At 43.1% G+C, this 23,898-nt stretch overlaps 2 protein-coding genes across 6 annotated transcripts in view; one reads left to right on the plus strand and one right to left on the minus strand.

The window, feature by feature from the left end:
- pmm2 (phosphomannomutase 2) overlaps positions 1-12,873 on the plus strand; it is a 29,002-nt gene extending 16,129 nt beyond the window's left edge. For 2 of the 3 annotated variants that reach the window (XM_088374603.1, XM_088374602.1), the window contains exon 9: positions 11,620-12,873. In XM_088374603.1, coding sequence (XP_088230729.1) covers positions 11,620-11,942 — 323 coding nt within the window. In that variant the 3' untranslated portion in view covers positions 11,943-12,873. Of the gene's footprint in view, positions 1-6,617; positions 9,007-11,619 lie in introns of those variants that run through there. The other variant, XM_088374604.1, reaches the window with a different exon arrangement.
- The window catches only part of LOC148398628 (phosphatidylinositol-3-phosphate phosphatase MTMR7-like), a 44,052-nt gene that overhangs the window by 9,738 nt on the left and 10,416 nt on the right, over positions 1-23,898 (minus strand). For all 3 annotated transcript variants that reach the window (XM_088374599.1, XM_088374598.1, XM_088374600.1), the window contains 7 exons: positions 23,294-23,451; positions 18,408-18,536; positions 18,194-18,328; positions 17,961-18,093; positions 17,347-17,456; positions 16,833-16,958; positions 15,380-15,429 (listed from right to left, as the gene is read on the minus strand). In XM_088374599.1, coding sequence (XP_088230725.1) covers positions 15,380-15,429; positions 16,833-16,958; positions 17,347-17,456; positions 17,961-18,093; positions 18,194-18,328; positions 18,408-18,536; positions 23,294-23,451 — 841 coding nt within the window. The remainder of the gene's footprint in view (positions 1-15,379; positions 15,430-16,832; positions 16,959-17,346; positions 17,457-17,960; positions 18,094-18,193; positions 18,329-18,407; positions 18,537-23,293; positions 23,452-23,898) is intronic.

Raw genomic sequence — 23,898 nt, forward strand, 5'->3', positions numbered from 1 at the left:
TTGCGAGCAGAAACTAATCCACACTAGTGCATGTTAAGTGTCGAGCCCACATGAGAAATTCGAAGAAAAAAAAAAAACGACAGAACAAGCTTTCAGGAATTGGAAGAAGCTAAATTGTGAATTTAAGATTTTGCAATGCTACATTTTGTTAGGGTTTTCCAGGTTATATTTATCATAGGATTATGTTGGAATGCAACAGGTAATAAATACCTTACCTTGTCCTCCTTATCACAAGGTCGTAAAACATCCCCTGACATGTTTAGACTAGAGGACAAGGGCTTTAGCCAGTGTACCCAAACCCCCACTCTGTTTCTCTTAATAAATATCCCATCGCAGGAACGAGGGTTCAGACTTCATTCTGGAGTGAGTGAACTCTCCACCTGCAGGTGTCTAAAAGAACTTGCTTGTCTCCGTGTGGTTCTTGCAAAATATTGTTTGAGTGAGCAAATCTCTAACATTTTGGTGCCGAAACCCGGGATCTCTCATACCCATCATCTGGCTGACGGAGGACGACGCGCTGCACACCGTCGACGGGCCAGCGTCCACTAGCCGGACCTGGTAAAGAAAGACCTGGGAAGGAAATTCTTCGCTGGGCCAGCATCTTAGGTCTGCCTTCGTCTGACAGAGGTGGATTGACGGGACCCGGCAGTGCAACGAACCAGGGGACAAGTAAGTTAAGGGCCTGAAGTTGTGTTGTTGTTTGTGATTGTGTTGTTGTTTGTGAAACGCGTAAAAAGGTAGAAGTGCACAGGAATAAGTAAATTTTGTGGAAGGAGGGGGGGTTGTAGAGTCCCCCTCTGGATGAGGTGTCTCTTTTGGAGCAGTGGTTCTCAAACTGTTATAAAATCTCAGTACCTCCGTGGTTCATTATTTGACGACCACTATTCTAAAGAGTACAACCTCGCGTTGGCAGGGCTGGGGACAAGGACTTTTGTCTTTAGTTCCCAGGGAAGGTGGGGGGTGTTGTAGAGTCCCCTCACTGGATGAAGCAGCTCCCTTTTCATGCAGAAAGGGAGGACTTCGCGTAGGCAGGGATAACTTGTGTGATTGAGTGTGTGACTGATAGGATAAATTGACTAAATAGCAGTTCTAGCATTGATCCACGGCAATAGTACAGGCTAGTAATTTGTTGAAAGGTCAATTTAAACCTGCATTGAGGATCCTCAAATAAATAAATTAATAATAATAATAATAATATTTTTGAGAAAAAATAAATTGTATAACCTAAAACTACTAGAATTAATATGGGAAATAAAAACGGTAAATCTCTACCTCTTGACGGAGATGAGAAGTACATGGCGAGTAGATTTCTTAATTGTATGCAATATATGCCAAAGTGGAAGAAAAAGTATGGAGTAGAAGGGAAGTTGAGAGTTGAAGTGTGGAAGATAGTAGTTGATGTTTTGGAAGAGAGTGTGGATAAAAAGAAAAATGGACTGAAAAAGAAAAGAAAAGAGAGAGAATTGGATTGTGCTAAAATGTGGTTAAAAGCTTCACAAGAGAGAAAAGAACAAATCCAAAAGACAAAAGATAGAAAGATGAAAGGTGATGAGGCTGAGACTATGTTTGTCAGGCCGGAAGACAATGAGGCCACAGTGCGCAGGCGCACTGCCGCGGCCACGGCTCCAGCCGAAGCTCAAGCAGAGGAGCAAGAGGGGCCTTCCGCTCGTACACAAAACTTGTATCCAAGCTTAACAAACCTGCAGCCCCCCCCATATAACAGCAAAAGAAGTCAGGGTCACATTAGTAGGAGTCCTGTACAAACAAGAAGTTTGACCACTGCTGCTAGATTTTCTCAAAATTTAGACAAGGTTGATGTATGCCCAATGATACAGGTGCCAAACCCTAATGTAGGGGAAGGCCAACTCCCACATACATATGTTTTCCGGCCATGGACTTTGGAAGAGGCAAGAAAAGCAGTTGAAGGGGTTACCCCTGTTGCTGAAGACCCAGATAAATGGGCAGAGGACATGGCTGGAATTATACATTCCTATAGACTGAATGGACATGAGGCAGGAGAAGCTGCAATGTCCTCCTTGGGAAAAGACTGGGCGAAGGTTAGAGGAAATTATACAGGTAGAAATATTCAAGGGCCTTTTCCCTATCCCATTGAGGAAAATCAATTGGGAGGGGAGTATGCAGCACAATGGAATGGTCTTGTGCAAAGAGTGCGAACTATATTTCAAAGACGAGCGAATTATGGTCATTTGGCAGGAATAAAACAGAAGCCTGGCGAAGATACTGATGATTTTCGTTTGAGATTTGAAAAAGAATTCAGGGTGCATAGTGGCATCCCATTCAATGATACAGCTGAGAGTGCTTATCAACAACAGCTTAAAAATGCGCTCCTCACTAATTTCCGCCCTGAAATAGGCAACTGGGTGAGGAAACATTTGGTGGAAGTGGACGTTGCAAGTGTGACAACAACTATGCAATGGGCCAGACATGCTGAAAAAGTGATCAAAAAAGGCAAAAGTTCTGATGTATTTCATCTAGATAATGATGATGATGAACTAGATGAAGATACAACAGTCTTCTTCCAAGGGTCCCAGCAAGGCAGAGGAAGAGGTAGAGGCCAACAAGGTCACAGGCCGCCATATAATTCAAAACCCCCACGAGATACTGATAACTGTTGGAACTGTGGGAAACGTGGCCACTGGTCAAAGGAATGTTTTAGAAAAAAACAATATCACTCAAAGGGTGCAGGAAGGGGCAGAGGAAAGCCCAAATTCTCAGCATGACTAGATCCCCCCCCTTTGACCTCTGGTGCTCCTATAGAGGAAGAAATAGTAGATGTCCATACAGCATGGGACATTCTGAGTGCATTAAAAGAAAAACCATATGTTACTCTAAACATTGGAGGCAGTGATGTCGAGTTTTTGTGTGATACCGGGGCTTGTAAAACCGTGATAAAAACTAAAGTCCCAAATCTAAAGGCCTCCCAAAATACTATTTGGGTGAAATCTGCTGATGGGCAGGTACACAAGGAGAGTATCTCTAATCCAGTTGAAGTGAGAGATAAGGAAACTGGAAGCATGGTTTCAGTTTCGATTGTCCTATCTCCAAAATGTCCCATAAATCTGCTGGGACGAGATCTGATGACTCGGTTGGGAATTGCAATAATCCCAGTAAAGGATGGCATGCGAGCATGTAGAGTGAGAGATGTGGACTCATATGCTGCACAAGCAGGTGAACAGATTTGCTGCTCCTATGCCATCCCTCCTGAACGAAATCCTAAACTCCCAAGCAGATTGCTGAGTGAAGCTCGAAAACAATTGTCCCAACCTGAATCAGAAATGACTTGTACTGAATTACATGTCACCATGAATATTCTCACTGATCCACAAGATGACTATATTGGAAGTTTTCTCAGTGACACAGAAGTAACTTTAACAATCACTGCTCTGTACACTGATCGCAGGTCATTTGCGGCTGCTGCTGTACTCTTGCCCGCTCCTCAGAAAGACAGATACAAATTGTCGGCTGTACCCCACATCTCATTGTTTAAACCTCACAGTATAACGTGGGCAGATGTGGGTTCCCGAATTGAACTTGCTGGATCTGTGACTGATTATGAGGACAAAGGTGATGGGTGGAGCTACAGTACCAGTTGTGACGTGTGGAAGCAAACAGTGTGTGAAGTGGCTGTGGGCAGAGCAGGCGTTTGTGCGCTTCCCTGACTAGTTGACATTTGTTTGAATGAAAAGGAGGAGGGGGAATTGGCTGGGCTTCCTGAAAAACTGTGGACCAAGGGCCCATCTGATGTAGGACTTTTAAAATCCATTTCCCCAGTACAGATCAAACCAAGATCAGAGTGGCGTCCGAGAGTTAAGCAATATCCTTTAAAACAGGAGGCAATAAATGGGATTGCCCCTGTTATAAATGATCTTTTGGCAGGAGGAATCATTAGGGAATGCTCGGATTCTCCTTGCAACACTCCCATTTTTCCAGTCCAAAAGGCCGACAAAATTAATTGGCGAATGATACAAGATCTACGAGCAGTAAATGATGCAGTGCAAACAAGAGCACCCAATGTGCCTGACCCACACACACTTCTGAACACTTTGAAACCTAATCAGAAGTTTTTCACAGTAATTGATCTCAGCAATGCATTTTTCTCAGTGCCAATTCACCCAGACTCACAGTTTTGGTTCGCTTTTACCTTTAAAGGACAAAGCTATACATACACCAGATTGCCACAAGGATTTGCTGATAGTCCAACTATTTTCACTCAAGCTATCATGGCCTGTTTGGCTGATTTTCAGATGTCAAACAAAAGCCAACTTCTAGTTTATGTAGATGATCTCCTGGTAGCCTCTGAAACTGAAGCTGCTTGCAAGGCAGACTCCTTAGCATTGTTACACTATCTCTGCAAAACAGGGAATAAAGTGAACAAAAATAAGTTACAATGGGTCCGACAGGAAGTGAACTATTTAGGTCACACTTTGTCGGCTTCTGGAAGACAGATACAAAGTACCAGAAAGCAGATTATTTCAGATGCACCGAAACCTGAAACAAAAAAACAAATGATGTCATTTTTGGGGCTCTGCAATTACTGCAGAGCATGGATCCCACATTATGCGGAGAAAACACAACCGCTACTGGATATTGTGCATGGAGTTCCCATGACAATGACAGAAAAAATCATGTGGACACCAGCAGCGGATGATGCTTTTGTAGTGCTGAAACAGGCTCTGGTAGAAACCACAACTCTTATCTTGCCAGACTACAATAAAACCTTTGTGCAAACAGCAGACTGCAGGAATGGTTTTATGACCTCAGTGTTGCTGCAGGGTCATGGCAACAAACTAAGACCAATTGCATTCTATTCAAAAAAACTGGATCCAGTGGCTCTGTCTTTGCCAGACTGTGTTCAAGCAGTATGTGCGGCAGCGCTTGCAGTGAGACAATCTGCAGATGTGGTGCTCTTTCACAAAATGGAGCTGCTAGTTCCACATGCTGTAGATGTGTTGCTGCTGCAAAGCAAAATGAACTTTTTGTCACCAGCCAGACATCTGTCCTACACTGCTATACTTCTGTCACAACCACACATCGTGATAAAGAGGTGCACAGTCCTAAACCCAGCAACGTTGATTCCGTTGCCAGGGGATGGAACACCACATAACTGTTTGGATGCTACAGAACATCTACAGCTGCCCAGAAAAGATTTAAGTGACACGCCGCTTGATAAAGGGGAAAAGTGGTTTGTGGATGGATCATGTTCAAAGGATCCTAAAGGAAACAATCAAAGTGGTTATGCAATTGTGAAATTGCCAAACCAGATTGTTGAAGCAGAGAAGCTTCCATACACCAGGTCAGCACAGGCTGCTGAGCTGATTGCTCTAACAAGAGCTTGTCAATTAGCGGAAGATAAGGAAGTCACTGTATACACAGACAGTCAGTATGCGTTTTCTACTCTGTTCTATTTTGCGAAACAATGGGAGCGCAGAGGGATGACAACATCAACCGGTAAGCCGGTTACCCATGCCTCCTTGTTAAAAGACTTGTTGCAGGCCATTCTTTTACCTGCTAAACTAGCTGTGTGTAAATGTGCTGCTCACACCACAGGCAGAGATGAAGTCTCAAATGGAAACAGATTAGCAGACAAAATTGCAAAAGAAGCAGCTGCAGGGAGACATGGCCATGAATTTTTTTTAATGGGTTCAGAGGACACACAACTCATAGATAAGACTATACTGGCAGATATGCAGGGCAATGCTCCAATGGTGGAGAAACGAATGTGGACGACAAAAGGTGCAATAGTGGATACAGATAATATCCACCGCATCAATGACAAACCTGTTTTACCAAAATCACTTTTTAAGGCAGCAGCGCTTGCGACACATGGGCTTTGCCATGTGTCGACAGGAGGGATGAAGACCATCATAGATCAACAATTCACTACCTTTGGTTTAGATGCTTACTTAAAAAATTTTTGTAAAGCATGTCCTGTTTGTGTGAAACACAATCCACAAGGAAACATGAGACCTAAGAGGGGCTCATTTCCAAAACCCTCTTATCCATTTCAAATCATGCATATGGATTTTATTGAACTCACACAAAGTGGACCTCACAAATACTGCCTAGTGATGATTGATGCATTTTCCAAATGGGTGGAAATAGTTCCATCTAAACGCGCAGATGCCTTAACAGTGGCAAAAGCCATCTGCAAAACCATCATACCAACTCATGGCATCCCCCAGACCATTTACAGTGACAATGGTCCACACTTTGTGAACCAAGTTGTGCAGAACATGGCTGTACACCTTGGAATAACGTTAAAAAACCACTGTGCTTATCATCCTTCGAGCGCAGGCCTGGTTGAACGGGCAAATTTTACCATCAAAAGCAGGTTGAAAAAATGCATGGAAACAACAGGCAGACCTTGGCCAGAGTGCCTCGACTTAGTGAAGCTCTATATGAGAATTACTCCCACTTCAGAAGGACTAACACCTTTTGAAATCATACATGGGAGACCATATAGACTACCAGTGTTCCCTGCAGATTTGCAAAAAGCAGATGAAGAACAGACCTTGGCAGATTATCTTATCAGGACGCTCAAACTGAAAGATGTGTCAAATGCAAATTTACTGCCGCCTGATCTCTCTCCCTCACAGGTGGACAAGCCCATCAATCCAGGAGACTGGGTCTACATCAAGGTCATCAAAAGAAAGAACTGGGCCAGCCCACGGTGGGAGGGACCGTTTCAAGTTTTGCTTGCTACTCCCACGGCGATTAAAATTTCTCAACGGCCCAGTTGGATTCACCTCAGCCACTGCAAGTTGCAGAGAGTGCTGGACCCCTAATTCGGAGTGGTGGGGAAGGCTAACTACAAAGGAGCTTCATCGTTTAGGGTGAGGCGTCTCAATGTTGGTGAAGAATCCATCGATCCCCACTCCGCTAGGCGAGGGGATGTCCCAGTGTCTCTGCCATCCTAGTAGCAACGGGGCTCCATATGCCAGATGGATCCTCTGCTGCGTTGTGGTTGGAGCGTGCTATGGTCTATTGACTCATCTGAACAGACCAAATGACAATGTTGCCCGTGGTAAACGATGGTCACATGATAAGAACTTTGAGGACTGGTCATGGGACCCCAGAAACCCATACGAAACCAACACTTGGTACCGGTATGTCAGGTTCACTGTGAGAGCTCACACACAGGAGGGATGCTATGTGTGTTCGAAACTCCCCCCTTCCTCCACGCAAGTTCGCTTGGAGGCCAGAGCAATGAATGTCACTGAAGCAAAATGTATGGCATCCATGGGAGGAGTTGGATATCAGCACCGTGCCGTCGCAGTCAAGGATGCCGACCCTTACCGCCCTGGGCTTGCTGACGGTGCCTGTGATCAGCTATTCTGGACAAATCTCAATGTGACTGTTAAAGGACGAACAATACCACAAGTGGCCTACACAGAGAGACCAGCTGGAGTGAATTACACATGTTACATCCAAGGTAACAAGACCCTCGTCTGCATTAGCGACGACTGCTCTCCAGGAGGAAACTGGATGGGAGCTCTGGACATCATCGATGAGTGTCAAGATAAGAGAGCCATTTCAGGTGGTGAGGGCTCTCCCACCAACATGGCTACACCATCGAATGGAACATACTTCATACAGAATGGGTGGTGGCTTTGTGGTCACAAGGTTTATCCGATGCTGCCCGCCAACTGGACAGGAGTGTGTGCACCAGTGTGGGTGACAGACCACACCTACAGGATACGACACCATTTGTTGACAGGAGCACATAACTCCACTGGACGTCGACGCAGGGCAGTTGCAACCTTTGACCCTCATGACCCTGTCTGGGGAGCGAACGTTCCAGATGACCATAAAGTATGGTCCGTCGGAGACAAAGTTGTCCTTGCGCTCTTTCCTCAGATTGGGGTTGGGAAACTATCACTCTTCATCGAGACACTGAACTATCGTTTTCAATCCTTTGTGAATCTCTCACTGCAAGTCAACGATGGACAAAATAGAGAGATTCAGGCTATTAGACTGATGGTCTTGCAAAACAGGATGGTTCTGGACTTGTTGACGGCAGCACAAGGTGGTGTGTGCCACATCATTGGGACTTCCTGTTGCACATACATACCAGGAGAAAATGACACCCACATAAACGACGCCATGAATTCGCTGAAGAACTTACAGCAGGCCATGTCTAAAGACAAGGTCCCACATCAGTTTGATTTCTTTTCATGGCTATTCTCTGGCAATTGGTGGCAACTGCTGTTGAAATTGCTGTCTCCTGTACTTGTTGTGCTGGTGGTGTTGTGCTTGTTTACAACCTGCGTTATCCCATGTTTGAAGTCTGCTGTGTCGAAGTTTGTGTCTTCTACTGTAGCCCAGGTTCATATACAACTTCTTAGAGATGACGGATGTGATGACGATAATGAAACGTGGATTGCGTAGATGCTGTTCTGTTGAGCATGTTTTACAGAAACTTGATGATTTGACCATCGAAAATGCTTCGCAAGTGATGGATACAATGATGTACTGTTTCTGTGTTTTTCTTTTTATTTTTGATAACATTCTGGTCGCCTGTGGCAACGGGGCCGTGTAAGAATTTTCCTGCTAATAACATCTGGCCAGCAGGTTTTTCGCTTACACAATAAGTTTGATTTGGGGTATTGAGGTAATGCCTCATCTTCACTAGAAAGTGTTGCTATCATTGTTTGTTGTTTTTATTTTTACCATTCTACTTTCTTCATTATACGTATATATGTTTTTTTACTTGTCTTTGTTGTTTGGGGTAATATAATCATATGATAAATCAGGAGGGAGATGTTAGGGTTTTCCAGGTTATATTTATCATAGGATTATGTTGGAATGCAACAGGTAATAAATACCTTACCTTGTCCTCCTTATCACAAGGTCGTAAAACATCCCCTGACATGTTTAGACTAGAGGACAAGGGCTTTAGCCAGTGTACCCAAACCCCCACTCTGTTTCTCTTAATAAATATCCCATCGCAGGAACGAGGGTTCAGACTTCATTCTGGAGTGAGTGAACTCTCCACCTGCAGGTGTCTAAAAGAACTTGCTTGTCTCCGTGTGGTTCTTGCAAAATATTGTTTGAGTGAGCAAATCTCTAACACATTTAATAGGAATAATTGATTGGTTGTGTTATAAGATTATACAAAATTCTAAATGCAAGCTAAATCTGAGAGATTGAGTTCTTCAAATTTAAAAACAAAAAAAAAATTCAGATTAATTTGCCAGTTGTTTGTTTTAGTTAAGTTTTTTTTGGACTGGTGGATTGTTCTACCAGGAAACCTGAGTTGAAAATGACATATGAATGTTGTGTGGTGAGCTTGGATGAATTGGGACCAATGTATGACTCCTTTTTGGAGACTGAGTGAGATGCATATGATGAGCATTGATGAATGATTGCCTGAATGAAAGGTTGAATGGTTGAAGTCGTTGGCGACTACTATGGGAAATTAGTGGAGCGGCTTTGATGAAAGAGTGATTTTGAGCAGGTTGAATGTTAGAAAGAAACACGTAGCTTTTGGATTGATAATTAACTAGAGAAAAAACTGGAGAACCAGTAACACATGTAGAAGATGTGTGAACTGAGAAATTGAGAAGCGTTTTGGAAAGAAAGTCAAATTAAATGATGATGGAATCGTATGTAGTAAAGAACGCATTCTCCCAAAAAGTTTGTCAAGGTGTGAGGCATGGGCGTTGCCAAGCCTCAAAAGGAGGGAGTGAGTAGGACAGATAGTGGAACATAGTAAGAACACAACACTTTATGACAATGAATTTTCGAATACATTTGGTGTTATACTGTGGTAAATTTTTTGTTCTGGTGTAGATAGGTTAGCAACACGAGAGATTTAGAGGTTCAAAAGAAAGACAGTTAAAAGAAAACATTTTTGATTTGGACAATTGCAGGCTAACAGGAACATGAGAACGATAAGAACTACGAGGTGGGATCCAATTTCATTGGGGAGATTGAGAATTCACAGCACCATACTCTAAGTCACATTTTTGAGCAAGCATGACAATAACATGTGAGAGGTCAAGACATACAGATCAGGGCTTGATGTGGAACGCAGACCTCGATGAGTTGATTTTCAATAATGATACTGAAGACAACATACTGTCCGATTAAACTGGAACTATAGATAAAATGTAGCTCAGAAAATAGGATGAGTTGCAGGATTTACGATATAAAAACGAGACCGCTGTTATTAGAAGAATTTGAAGTTTGGTAAACAATGTTACCAGCAAATTGATGGAAGCAGCTACATTTGGAGATAGTCTTACAAGTTTGATGTCCCAGCCTGTCATTCTCAGTGTCAGGGTCCCTGAAACCCAATCCGAGACTTCGCCTGCAGCCGTGAACAACTACAAAATGGTGCCTGGCTCTGAAGCACCTTTGACCTTTGGCGAAGGACAAGAAAAGACTGCTTTTGTGCTTGGAGGAGGACAAGTACACTCCGGAGGACAGACAACATCCTCGTGGACGAGAAAAGACAGTGAAAAGCGGAGGAACTCACAATGATGAAAATTGACTCATTTGAACAATGGACTCATTCAAGAGTGATGGATGGGGTCGCTCTGAAGCAACAGCCAAAGAACACTAACGTGAGAGGGTGAAGTGCGGCAAAAAGATATGGACTTGGAGTGTCCGACAACCAAATCGCACTCCTTGCTACGGCGTTACCAAATTTGGTGAAGCTTGGTTCAAAGTGGAAGGGAGGTTCATTGTGCACTGAGTTTGACAGAACTGAGGAGATTTGATAGATAAATAAAAATTTGAAAAATACGTAGGGCTACAGAGAAAAGCATTATAATCAGAGATTGAACGGATTTGGATAAAACAAATAGGCTAAAACGGTAGGAAACAAGAGTAAGATCTGATATTTTGGCTCATCAAGCTTAAAACGTAGAGGTCGAGTTATATAAATTTTAGAACAGGACATTTGGCAGTCAGGAGGAAGCTAGGTTGCTCAATGTACCTACTCAATACAATAGTAAGGTTTTTTGTACCACAGTGGAGGTTGGATGGTCAGAAAGTTAGGTACGTTCAATTTTTGACATTCACCCAATCATGCATAGGAGTCACACGGCGACAGTTAACAAGACAATGACTGCAATAGGGGCCACCTACGACTGCACCGACATGAAAAAGTAGAAGTGAGAGAGAAGAGTATGGGATTATATGCTAAAACGTCTGCTATACAGTTACCAATAGGAGATTCTATCAAAAGAAGCTACATGAGAGATGGATTAGAATCTCTTTGTCTGTGTGTGTGTGTGTGTGTGTGTGTGTGTGTGTGTGTGTGTGTGTGTGTGTGTGTGTGTGTGTGTGTGTTCCCACCCTGTGTGGGTGCGAGCGTGTGAGGAGGAAGAAGGCATGGGTAAGACAATTTTTTTTAAACCAGGAGGCAATAAATGGGAGCGCCCCTGTCATAGTTTTTGGTTAAAGGGAATCATTAGGAGGTGTTCAAACTCTTCCCGCAAACACTCCTATTTGCCAGTTAAATGGGCACGACAATTGACTACGAGAGTTGCAAACAACAGATGAAGAGCAGTCATTGGCAGATTATATGATCAGGACGCTCAAACTGTGTCAAAAACAAATTTACTGCCGCTTGATCTTTCTTCCTCACAGGTCGACAACCCCATCAATCCAGGAGACTGGGTCTAGATCAAGGTCATCAAAAGAAGGAACTGGGCCAGCCACGACGGGAGGGACCATTACAAGTTTTGCTGACTACACATGTTGCATCCAAGGTTGCAGGACCCACAAATGCATTAACGACAACTGCTCTCCAGGAGGAAACTGGATGGGAGCTTTGGACATCACCGCTGTGTGCCAGGATGAGAGAGCCGTTTTCAAGGTGTAAGGGCTCTACTACCAGCATGGCTGCACCATCGGACGGGACCTACTTCATCCAGAAGTTCAGAAGCACTGCCTCACTATGCATCCTATGAGTGCACGTGCCTGTTCAGAACGGGTCGTGGTTTTGTGGTCACAAGAGTTGTCCGATGCTGCCTGCCAACTGGACACGAGTGTGTGCGCCAGTGTGTGTGACAGACCTCACCTACAGACTAGAACATCATCAGCTGACGAAAACACGAGCACTTATACAACTTCTTAGACGTGACAGATGTGATAATGATAATGTTACGTGGATTGCGTAGATGCTGTTCTGTTGAGCATGTTTTACGGAAACTTGTTGATTTGGCCATCAAATATGCTTCGCAAGTGATGGATACAATGATGTACTGTTTCTGTGTTTTTATTTTTATTTTTTATTTGATAGCATTCTGGTCGCCTAAGGCAAAGGGACCGTGTAAGAATTTTCCTGCTAATAACATCTGGCCAGCAGGTTTTTCGCTTACACAATAAGTTTGATCTGGGGTGTTAAGGTGATGCCTCATCTTCACTGGAAAGTGTTGCTATCATTGTTTGTTGTTTTTATTTTTACTATTCTTCTTTCTTCATTATACATGTATATATGTTTGTTTTACTTGTCTTTGTTGTTTGGGGTGACATAATCATATGATAAAACAGGAGGGAGATGTTTGGGTTTTCAAGGTTATCTTTATCATAGGATTATGTTGGAATGTAGACTATAATGATTAACCAATCTTGTCTTGCTCTCACAACGCAGTAAAATAAAGTGGTTGCATTCTCTGCTTGATTGACCAGCTGCAGAGGAAGCAATCAAAGTTGTTCTGTTTCCCACAACATCGTAAAATACCCCCTGCTCTGATCTTACCAGAGGCCGGGGGTTCACCAAACCTGTCAACTCTCAACCCCCACTCTGTTTCTCCTAATAAATATCCCCTTGCAGGAAGGAGACTTTCAGACTTCATTCCTTGAACGAGTGAACTCTCCACCTGCAGGTGTCTAAAAGGACTTGCTTGTCTCCCGTGTGGTTCTTGCAAAATATTGTTTGAGTGAGCAAATCTCTAACAAAGTACCTGAAAATGGAAATTTACGAACACAAAAGTGTCAGCCGGGTCTCGACTCAGCCAGGAGGCTCAACTCGGACCGCGTCACAACGCCCGGAGTTTGTCTTGTTGGAAAGATTGGGAGCATCAGACTTCCAGCGTGGTGGCTGACCCTTCAGCTGAGTGTGGCCATTTAAAGCGCCTTCTCAGATAGGTGACGGAGGTGGTACTTCATACATGGACTTCAGGGGAAATGTAACTCAAATGAACCCTTATCAATTTCAATTGACTATATAACAACGTATGAACAATTCTGCTTACCGTAATTTCCGGTGTATAAGCCGCAACTTTTTTCCCAAATTTTGAACCCTGCGTCTTATATAAGATTTTTTTCGGGATTTTTGTGATGACTTGATCACTTTTACTCTCAACACTATTATATACAGTAAAAGCTACAAGACAAACTGACAAATAACTCGTTTTCAAATCAGACGAGTAAAAACTGGTCAAATATTTTTAAAAAAAGATATTATTAAAAGTGAAGACAATTTGCAATTCTACTAATGACACACGAATTTGATGCACAATTTGTCTTCGCAGGCCACATAGAATGATGTGGCGGGCCGTATCTGGCCCCCGGGCTTTGAGTTTGACACCTGTGCTTTAAACCCTTTCTCTTACTCTGCCATGTGACTCAGAGATTACACAAAGCAGTGGCGCTGTTTGGACCATCTGCATTGTATTAAAACCCAATCAATCAGCATTTAAATTCAATTCTTCTGACATTTTGCTCACCAAAACAAGTTGTAATGAATGTGAACTTTTAATGCATTTTATTCAGAAGGTTACTTTGAACCCTGAGGCTTAAGTGGCGGCGCGGCGTACTTATGGATTTTTACGGCCTCCGGCCTCCAGGGGGCGCAGGATGCAAGAGCGAGACAGGCGAAGAAGAGATAATGCGCCGAAGAAGACGTGCTAGTTTGTGTTTACAACATTTTGCGCATCACACAGAACGCGATCAAGACGGACATTACTGAAAGGAAGCTTTTATACACAAACCGTCATTATGGGGGACAAAAGAAATGCATGTGATGCCACTTTTAAGCTAAAGGATGTTGATGACATTGTGTTGCAGCACCCTTTTCTTTATTTCGTGGTCCTGTCTACTCTAGAGATATATGTGTCGCTCGCTAGTTTAATGTAATTTAGCGCTTTGTGCATGAATAAGATTAGCATGAACAGACCCTCATCATGGAAAATGCTAGAAGAAATGGATAAAAACGACGACGAAAGAGATACTGAGAAAGTGTGTGGCGAAGGATATCTAACGCTATTCCAATCGGAAATTGAGGAGGAAGACTTCGATGGTTTCAGTGCACAGGAGGAAGATAAAGACGATGAAGTTCTTTTTTTTACTTTTACTTTAACCAGCCCTGTTAGTGCTGTGCTACCGTGTTGCTGCTGTGTTACCGTCGCGTCTCAGTGACTTTTACCTGTATGTTTTATTTAATCAAACCCTATTAGTGCTGTGTTACTTCCGTGTTGCTGCGGTATTACTGCCGCGTCACAGGCAGTGTTTGGAAAGAAATGTTAAGGTATGTTATTAAAACTTTAAAAAAGCTTTCTGTGTCCAGTATTTCTTAGTTAATAACTCGCGTGCACACTTCCGTTTTGCTGCGGTACTATTGCTGCATCACAGGCAATGTTTAGAAAGACATGTTAAGGCATGTTATTCAAACTTCAAAAAGGCTTTCTGTGTACTGTCTTTCTTTGTAAAAAACTCGTGTGCACGTGCGGCTTATAGTCCGGTGCGGCTTATGTAAGAAAAAAACTAAAATATCCCCGAATTTTAGCTGGTGCGGCTTATGCACCGGTGCAGCTTATACACCGGAAATTACGGTACATAAAACCTCTCGGAACGCGTTGTGTTTGCGTATGTTGGTGACTGGTGAAAGGAAATAAATGTGACAGCACACTTCAGCTGCAGAGAGGCTGCTCATTTCTCTAAAATCAGCCACGGAGAGGCTAATCCTTTTAATATGTTGAAGTAGTCAAAAGTAGAGATGCCCATGTAAATTGTGGTGCCAATTGGTAGCTGCTTTTGTACATTTTAAGCGATAGTGTTTACAATGATTTCCAACAGGGAAATTGTGATCTCTTCCTTCTGTGACATCATCAATCAAGACATGGAAGGGAGAGGTGCGTGGCCCTATTCCTCATTAAAAGTGGTTGTTTTTAAATGCATTCGTTGTTTCATTATTTCTCCAAAATGAATGGATAAAATATACAATGCTAATGCTTCATTTTCTTGATAAAAAAAATTTGAGCTTGCTCGTGAAAAATGAACGATCCTCAGTTTACCCTCCCTTTTAAAGATTACGTGTTGACTTTCTGAATTTTATTTAATGAAAACAGTGATCATAGCTTACAATCTTTTGTTGATGTGCTGTTAACTTTTATCAGTTACAGACCTGTGAGAAAACTTGTGACCAAATGAAACCCAGTCTCTTTCTATCAGCACCTACATGAGAGAAGAAAACGTATAAATGGCGAACAATGAGAATATGGGCAGTACACAGACCAGGTATCAGCGTTACAAGCCGTATTTCAAGGTATTGTACTCGCGACAGCAGCCGATACCAACATCGGCCACCCTCTTGAAGGCATTTTACAATCAGAAACTGGAAATTACAAATAAGAAAAATAGAAACTTGCCACTAATGACCTACAATTTTCAGGAGAAATGCTATATTGGGATATATACTTTTTTTTTTTTAAATTATGACAGTTTTTTGGGGAAGGGGTTGATGAATGAAAAGGACTAGTGGTATCGGTATTGTGACGACTAGAGAGTGGTATCAGTCTGATAAAAGTTGTATCGAACATCCCTAGAAAATACGTCAGTGACATACTACATAGGTAGGTAATAATAATAATAATAATGCATTGGATTTATTATTGCATTTTTCTATAGAATTCTGGACTCACAGCGCTCACGCACTCATTCACACTCTGTTAGTGGTAAACTACACTAGTAACCACAGCTGCCCTAAGGCAGGATGACCCCTCCGATCACCACAACCATACTGGTTGTACACAGTGCCCCGCCAAAATGTTTCAGTATGTTTTAGTATGACTAGTAAATTACAAGGTCGCATCGCTTCCCAGCATTACGGTAACCGTGGTCAGGGGGCATCACTGAATAGCTGTTGTACCTGCGAGGCTATTTCATTTCAAAATAGCCCGTTAATGTTTTCGAGTACGTTTACGGATCAATATCCAACGGAATCATAACTAAGTAGCATCAATGTGTTTAATCACTCTTTACTCGGTTACGATCACTTTTATGGGAGAGAGTTTGAGAAACGTGATTGTTTACAAGGGGCTGCCACGACACTTTGCTGAGGCTCATGGGAGTCTGCGAGCTGAGGCTCATGGGAGTTTGCGGGTGGCTAATGCTATAATGATAGCTGCTATACGCACGAGGCTATTTCATTTCAAAATAGGCTGCTCCGTTAATGTTTCAAGTAGATTTACGGATCGATATGGAAGGGAAACATAAGAAAGCAGTACCAATGTGTTAGATTGAACTTTAGTCAGTTCAGATCATTTTATAGGTGATAGTTTGAGAAACGCGATTGTTTACAGAGGGCTCATTGGTTATTGGCTAGTGGATGCATACCGCAACCCTCGTCGCGTTTGTTGCAGTATAGCTTCTATTTTATGCGCCTTTTAATCTGGTGCGCCCTATATATGAAATAATTTCTAAAATAAAAAAGTCAACGAGGGTGCGCCTTATGGTGTGAAAAATACGGTACTGTACACGGCATAATCAGAGAAACAGAGCTGAGCTAAATAAAAGTCACCTTCCAACTACAAATACTGCATGTCTGCATGCGTGAGTACGTGCGTGCCTGCGTTTACCATCATTCCTTTGATAGTTCGATAAAATGGGTCCAATAAAACGCTGGCTACCGAACAGGCCTGAGCTGTCCGATCCCAACCATCTGAACAGTGGACCAACACACTGACTCCTTCATCAGCCACTGCCTGAAAATATATCATTATAAACATTTGTGTCAAAAATTTAACTACCTTAACTATGTTAAACAAGATTTAGGTTTGTAATAACAACATCATTTCAACCCACATTGTAATGTGTTTTTGATCAATCATATAGCTAGCATACATTATACACATTCATTGTTGTATTTTAAGTTACTTTGAAGGAACAATAAATTTACTTTGCTATCCAGGCTTTACAGTGACTACTTAACATTGGAACAAAGTGTCATTTCTTCAGTGTTGTCCCATGACAAGATATGATTAAAACATTGCAGAAATGAGAAGGGTGTACTCACTTTTGTGAGATACTGTATATACTAAAGTAATCAGCAGTGTGTAAAGTGTTTACAGTGTTCAAGAAGTGAGGAAATACCCTGGCAATGAAGACTCCAGCATCTATAATAGCTTTAATGTGTTTCAGCCAACCAGAGTTTTCCAGACCCCAAAGGAAGTCAGTCATTGATGGAGATCGCATTTCACCCACTGCATGGAAGACACCAATTTCACACATGGGCAAATACATAAATGACAAAACAGTAAAACCTCTCCAAATCATTATTTTTGTGTCATTTTGTCAACAAACAAGAGGAACTTTCACACTGGCTTCCTGTTAAATTGGCACATCAGAGGAGCAATAGTAACGGGAGCGCCAAGATTTATTGGCCTCTCTCTTTTAGATTGAAGTGTGGATTCACATCGTCCATTGGGCTCAAAGCAATGAAACAATTACATGAAACAGCCACAATCGTTTTCAACATAATGAGTGCGGTGGAGAGTTTCTCATATTAGACTTCACATTTTAATTGCAGGAAGCAACATTCTGTCTCAGTTATGCCTTTGACACTATGTCAGAAGGTGGTGATTTACTAGGACATCCTGAACCACTCTTACAGCATCAATCCTTAACAGTAATCCAGGAGAAGGAAGGGAGGGTGGGGTGAAGACAGCTTACATGGCCAGTATGAAAGGGACTGCACTCTTACTTACCGTCAATAATTTTCTGTTGGCTGTTCCTCATCACATGAATGTTTTCTATGCCAATGAAGTGCAGCTTGATGTTGGTATAATGGTCCTCATTCTCATAGCCTTTACCAGCAGCTCTGTTTGCCATAGCATTCAGCTAGACACACATTCATAAAGCACATTTTACAATAACGATAGTATAACCTAATTTACACAGCTGTGTTATTTCTCTCTGAAGCACTCCTTGGGTGTGTTACCTTGGGCCTTGTATCTACCACATGAATATAGGCACTTCCGGGGTTGGATTTCATCACAGCCTGCAGCATGGCCTCATCCTCCTGACAACGTCCACTGAAGCCTGACAGTGGCTGACTACACCTGCACACAGCAGCCTAAATGGCAATGAAACATCAACATCTTACTATTAATATAACACTCACTTAGTTCTTTAGGTTTGTCTGAAACACTGACCAGTGTGTCCTGGTGAAAGTACGACAGAGCAGGAAATCGTCCCCGGCTCCTGAACTTTGAGCTGCCCAAAATGACGGTAGGGGAGGCTGACTTTGGAATAAATAGCTCGGATGGATATGTTTCACATATCTGGGAAAAGATGACAAAATGAAGACGGCATAACGTATTTTTTGGTATTGTTCACGGACAAAATATATGCTGTCAATTTCTATACACATGGTTCATGGGGGGCCTACTCTTTCATAACAAAACTAGAAAAAGATAGAAAAATGCTGAATGTTAGTGCAGCATATAATTTAATAAGGACTGTTTTAGTAACATATGTACTGCATTTTCTGGACTATAAGTCGCTCCGGAGTACAAGCCGCACCAGCCATAAAATGCATAATAAAGAAGAAAACCACATATAAGTCGCACCGGAGTACAAGTCGTATTTTTGGGAGAACTTTATTTGACAAAATCCAACACCATGAACAGACATTAACAGGCAACAACAGGCTAAACGATACAGTATGCTAATGTTACATAAACACAAACGAGGAACTGAGAACATGCCTGACGTAACATTAACAGTTATTCAAATAACTATAACATAAATAACACATTTATCAAACCATCCGTGTCACTCCAAATCATTAAATCCATCAAAATCTTCGTCTTTTGTGTAAACGACGCCGCTGCTGACCCCGGAAGTACATGCGGCGCTGACGTCGGGACTCGTCGTCTGTTGCTGTTGTTAACAGATGTTAGGATGAACTACCTTCATCAATGAGACTTTATCACGTGAGGGAGACGTGACGCACTGACAAAAACTAAATGTGTAATGTCATATTGTGGAACAAAAGTCAAAGTCAAAGTCAGCTTTATTGTCAATTTCTCCACATGCCAAAGACACACAAAGAAACCGAAATTTCGTTCCCCCCTATCCCACGGTGACAAGACATGGCTCACAACAGACAAACAGTAAACAAGTATAACAAAAGCGTGCTGAATAAATAATGAATAAATAACACAACAATAAATAAATAAATAAATAATTAAGAGGAGCACAAAAAGAAAAAAACAAAAAAGAGCAAGTGCGCGTACAGCAGACATTCCCGAAAATAGCGCAACAGTGCCGCACGCTACGCAGAAGGGGGTAGCGAGTTCAGGGCCCTAACAGCCTGGGGAAAGAAGCTGTCGGCGAGTCTGGTGGTGCGGGAGCGCAGGCTCCTGTACCTCTTCCCAGAGGGCAGAAGGTCAAACAAAGAGTGAGCCGGGTGACTCACATCTCTGGCAATCGAGGTTGCCTTGCGGGTGAGATGGGAGGTGTAAATGTCCTTCAGGGAGGGAAGCGAAGCACCAATAATCTTACCAGCCGTATTCACTATGCGCTGCAGGGCCTTCAAGTTCTGTTCAGTGCAGTTACCACCCCAGACAGCGATGCAACTGGTGAGAACGCTCTCAATGGTGCCACGGTAGAATGTAGACAGGACTGCCTGAGGAGCACATGCACGCCTGAGCTTCCGCAGGAAGTACAGGCGGCGCTGAGCTGTCTTTGCCAGTGACGAGGTGTTCGCGGACCAGGAGAGGTCCTCACTGATGTGCACCCCCAGGAACTTGGTGCAGCTCACCCTCTCCACCACAGCACCGTCGATGATCAGCGGCAGGTGTGTTTTGTGACCCTTCCGGAAGTCAACAATGATTTCCTTGGTCTTACCGACGTTCAGCAGGAGGTTGTTGTCCCTGCACCACGTGGTCAGAAGGTCAACTTCCGACCTGTACCGAGTCTCGTCGCCCTTCGTGATGAGACCCACCAGAGTCGTGTCGTCAGCAAACTTCACTATGCGGTTGTCGCTGTAGGTCGCAGTGCAGTCATGCGTCAGCAGGGTGAAGAGCAATGGACTGAGCACGCAGCCCTGGGGGGCCCCCGTGCTCAGCGTGATGCTGGCGGAGATTTTGTCACCAACACGCACCACCTGACAGAGGAAGTCCAGTATCCAGTTGCAGAGGGAGGTACTGAGGCCCAGCTCGCCGAGTTTGGAGATGAGTCGCTGCGGCACAATGGTGTTGAAGGCAGAGCTGAAGTCCACAAACAGCAACCTCACATATGAGTCCTTTCTCTCCAGGTGGGTGAGGGCCGAGTGGAGGGCAGAGCAGATGGCATCCTCAGAGGACCGCTTGGCACGGTACGCAAACTGGAAAGGGTCAATGGTGGGGGGGAGAACGGACTTGATGTGCTCCAAGACCAGCCGCTCAAAGCACTTCATGATGATGGGCGTCAGTGCCACAGGGCGGTAGTCATTGAAGCAGGACGGTGCAGGTTTCTTCGGCACAGGAACGATGGTGGCAGCCTTGAAACACGAGGGGACGATGGCCTGCTGCAGGGAAACGTTAAAGATGTCCGTGAAGACACCCGACAGCTCCCCAGCGCAGTCCTTCAGCGCTCGACCCGGGATGTTGTCAGGGCCCGCCGCCTTACGGGTGTCAATAGCGGCAAGCGCCCTCCTCACACCGTCGGCAGAGAGGCGCAGGGGCTGCTCGTGTGGGGGGGGGGAGTGGTCTTCAGTGGGCAAGTGCTGTTCTGGGCGTCGAAGCGAGCAAAGAAGCGGTTCAGATCGTTCAGCAGACGGACGTCGCCCTCACAGCTCCTCGGCGCGGGCTTGTAGTCCGTGATGGTCTGAATGCCCCGCCAAAGGCTACGAGACTAAATGTGGTTTATAAAAAAGTACCGTAATTTCCGGACTATAAATCGCGTTTTGGGTGGGGGGGCGACTTATACTCAGGAGCGACTTAGATATGTTTTTTTCACAAATTTTTACTTGATCATTAAGACATCACTTACTTACAAGTATAGTTGACCACTTCCCATGTTATTTTTATATAGTTGATCACATCACATGCTTTTATATCTTTATCGTGAACATATTCAAAACATAAAAAAATAGAGAAAACATCAAATAAAGCAATTAACACTTTAAAGCACCATATCCAAGTCCACTGTCTGCTGTATGTACACTTGCTCCATTTTTGCTCCTCTTTTATTTATTATTATTATTATTTATTATTATTTGTTTATTTATCATTTATTCAACACTCTTATTTATTTATTGTTTGTGCCTTCTTGGGTTTTTCTGTGTTGCTTGTGTACTATCTCACCGAGGGATAGTGGGAACGTAATTTCACTCTTTGTGTGTCTTGGTATATGAAAAAAAATCGACAATAAAGCAGACAAATTATATTTTCAGACGAAACTGGATGAGGGCGCTCTAAATTTCACCGTTGGCCGTGACTCATCAATTGGGTGGGCTTAAGAAAAATGGCACCAAAAAGAAACTCATATTTTGCAGGTTACAAACTTCAAGCTGTAAAATACGCAGCTGAAAACAGTAATCGAGCAGCAGAAAGAAAGTTTGGAGAACCGTGATGTACCAATGGATTACTATTTCAAGTGACGTCAGTAGCACGGCGCGGCGCGGCGCGGCGCGGCGGTTTTTTACATAAAGGACAAACGTACCCACGTAAGGACTACCGGCATCATTAGCGGTGATCATTTCTAAGTGACACGGAGGACAAAGAGTTTGAAGGAATTAAGGATTTGGAGTGACATAGAAGGTTTGAAAAACTATTATGGCTTTTACGCACGCCCGGTCCTACTCTACTGAGTCGGGGGCCGGCACTCGGCCGAGTGGCTGTCCGCGAACGGTGCATGGGGCTCGGACATGGCCATTACGCACGCCCGGTCCTATGCCATGGAGCTCTCGTGTCTGGAAGTCCACGCCGCCACACGCTTGGAAGTTTGTTTTGTTTAATAAAGAGCCGTTTACCAAACCCACGTCTATCCTTGTACTTTGTTAACGCTACAATATAGTTATATACTAGATCTGTGGAATAAAGACGTGGCTGACGTCAGGGCGCACGCGCGGCGATGTTGACAAAGGACGAGGAATTTGATCGATGGATTTAATGGATTTAAAGTGGATGGTTTGATAATATTATTGGTTTATATTAGAGTTATTTGAAATATAGTTTATCTATCGTTTTATGAGCCTGTGGAATATTTTGAAGTGCAAGCGCCCTCAGCCGCGCGCAGCCATTGTTGACAAAGAACTGGATTTAATGAATTGGAGTGACACTGAGTATTTTATAAACGTGTTATTGATGTAATCGTTTTCTTTAATAACTCTATATGTTACGTCAGGCCCATTCTCAGCTCTTCGTTTGTGTTTGTCACGTTAGCATACCTATCGTTTAGCCTGTTGCTAACGTATCGAACGATCGATGGATTTAATTAATTGGAGTGACACCGATGGTTTTATAAACATGTTATTTATGTAATAGTTGTCCTAAATCACTCTATATGTTACATCAGGCCCGTTCTCAGCTCCTCGTTTGTGTTTGTCACGTTAGCATACTTATCGTTTAGCCTGTTGCTATCGTATCGAACGATCAATGGATTTAATAAATTGGAGTGACACTGATGGTTTTATAAACATGTTATTCATGTAATAGTTGTCCTTAATCACTCTATATGTTACGTCAGGCCCATTCTCAGCTCTTTGTTTGTGTTTGTCACGTTAACATACCTATCGTTTAGCCTGTTGTTGCTATCGTTGTTGCTCGTTCATGACTGTTTTTGGTGTGGGATTTTGTCGAATAAATTGCCCCCCAAAATGCGACTTATACTCCGGAGCGACTTATATATGTTTTTTTTCACTTTTTGGGGCATTTTATGGCTGGTGCGACTTATACTCCGAGCGACTTATAGTCCGGAAAATACGGTATGCTAAAATGTCTCTTCATTTTTGTTAATCAAACCTTGGCGTGCCGAAATGTGGTGGATGGATGACATCAAAATGGAAATGTTGAAAATGGTTGGTAAAAGAATCACAAAAAGACCAACTAACCCTGTATTCGCTGTTGGCTGCTGATGCGACCCAGAGGTTATTTGGAAGCCCCATTCTTTTGTAGTCAGCCATGAGGTCTATGAAGCTCCATGACTCTTGCCTCTCCTCCTTGTTAATATTGGGATTGAAGGACAGACAGTACAGCTCACTGTACTTTTCTGAAAATACAACATATTCAATGAGTATGAAATGCCAGATTTTTTTTATTATTCAACATGTCGTTAAGAGTAATCCACTATATGTGGGAGGTTACTACCAAACCCGGAAAACAGGCCATCAAACTTCCTACGTACGTTGCAACATTGAGCAGTAATAAGCAAGACAAGTTGATTGTTTGAAGCTAAACTTACTACAAAAATATAGTGTATGTGTTTGTGTGTGGGCAAAAGTTCAATACATAAATATCATGTAATGGTACAATTTGGTTTTATTTGTTAATCACACACACACATGTGGGAATCGAACTCATCGTGCCTGCAGACAAGACAGGCGAGTGTACCACTACACCACAGGTGTCAAACTCAAGGCCTGGGGGCCAGATTTGGCCCGCCACATAATTTTATGTGGCCGCAAAGATATTGTGCATCAAATTCGTGTGTCATTAC

Source organism: Syngnathus floridae, chromosome 4 (assembly GCF_059516105.1).
Source record: "Syngnathus floridae isolate MCC-2025c chromosome 4, RoL_Sflo_1.0, whole genome shotgun sequence".
Taxonomy (NCBI): Eukaryota; Metazoa; Chordata; class Actinopteri; order Syngnathiformes; family Syngnathidae; genus Syngnathus; species Syngnathus floridae.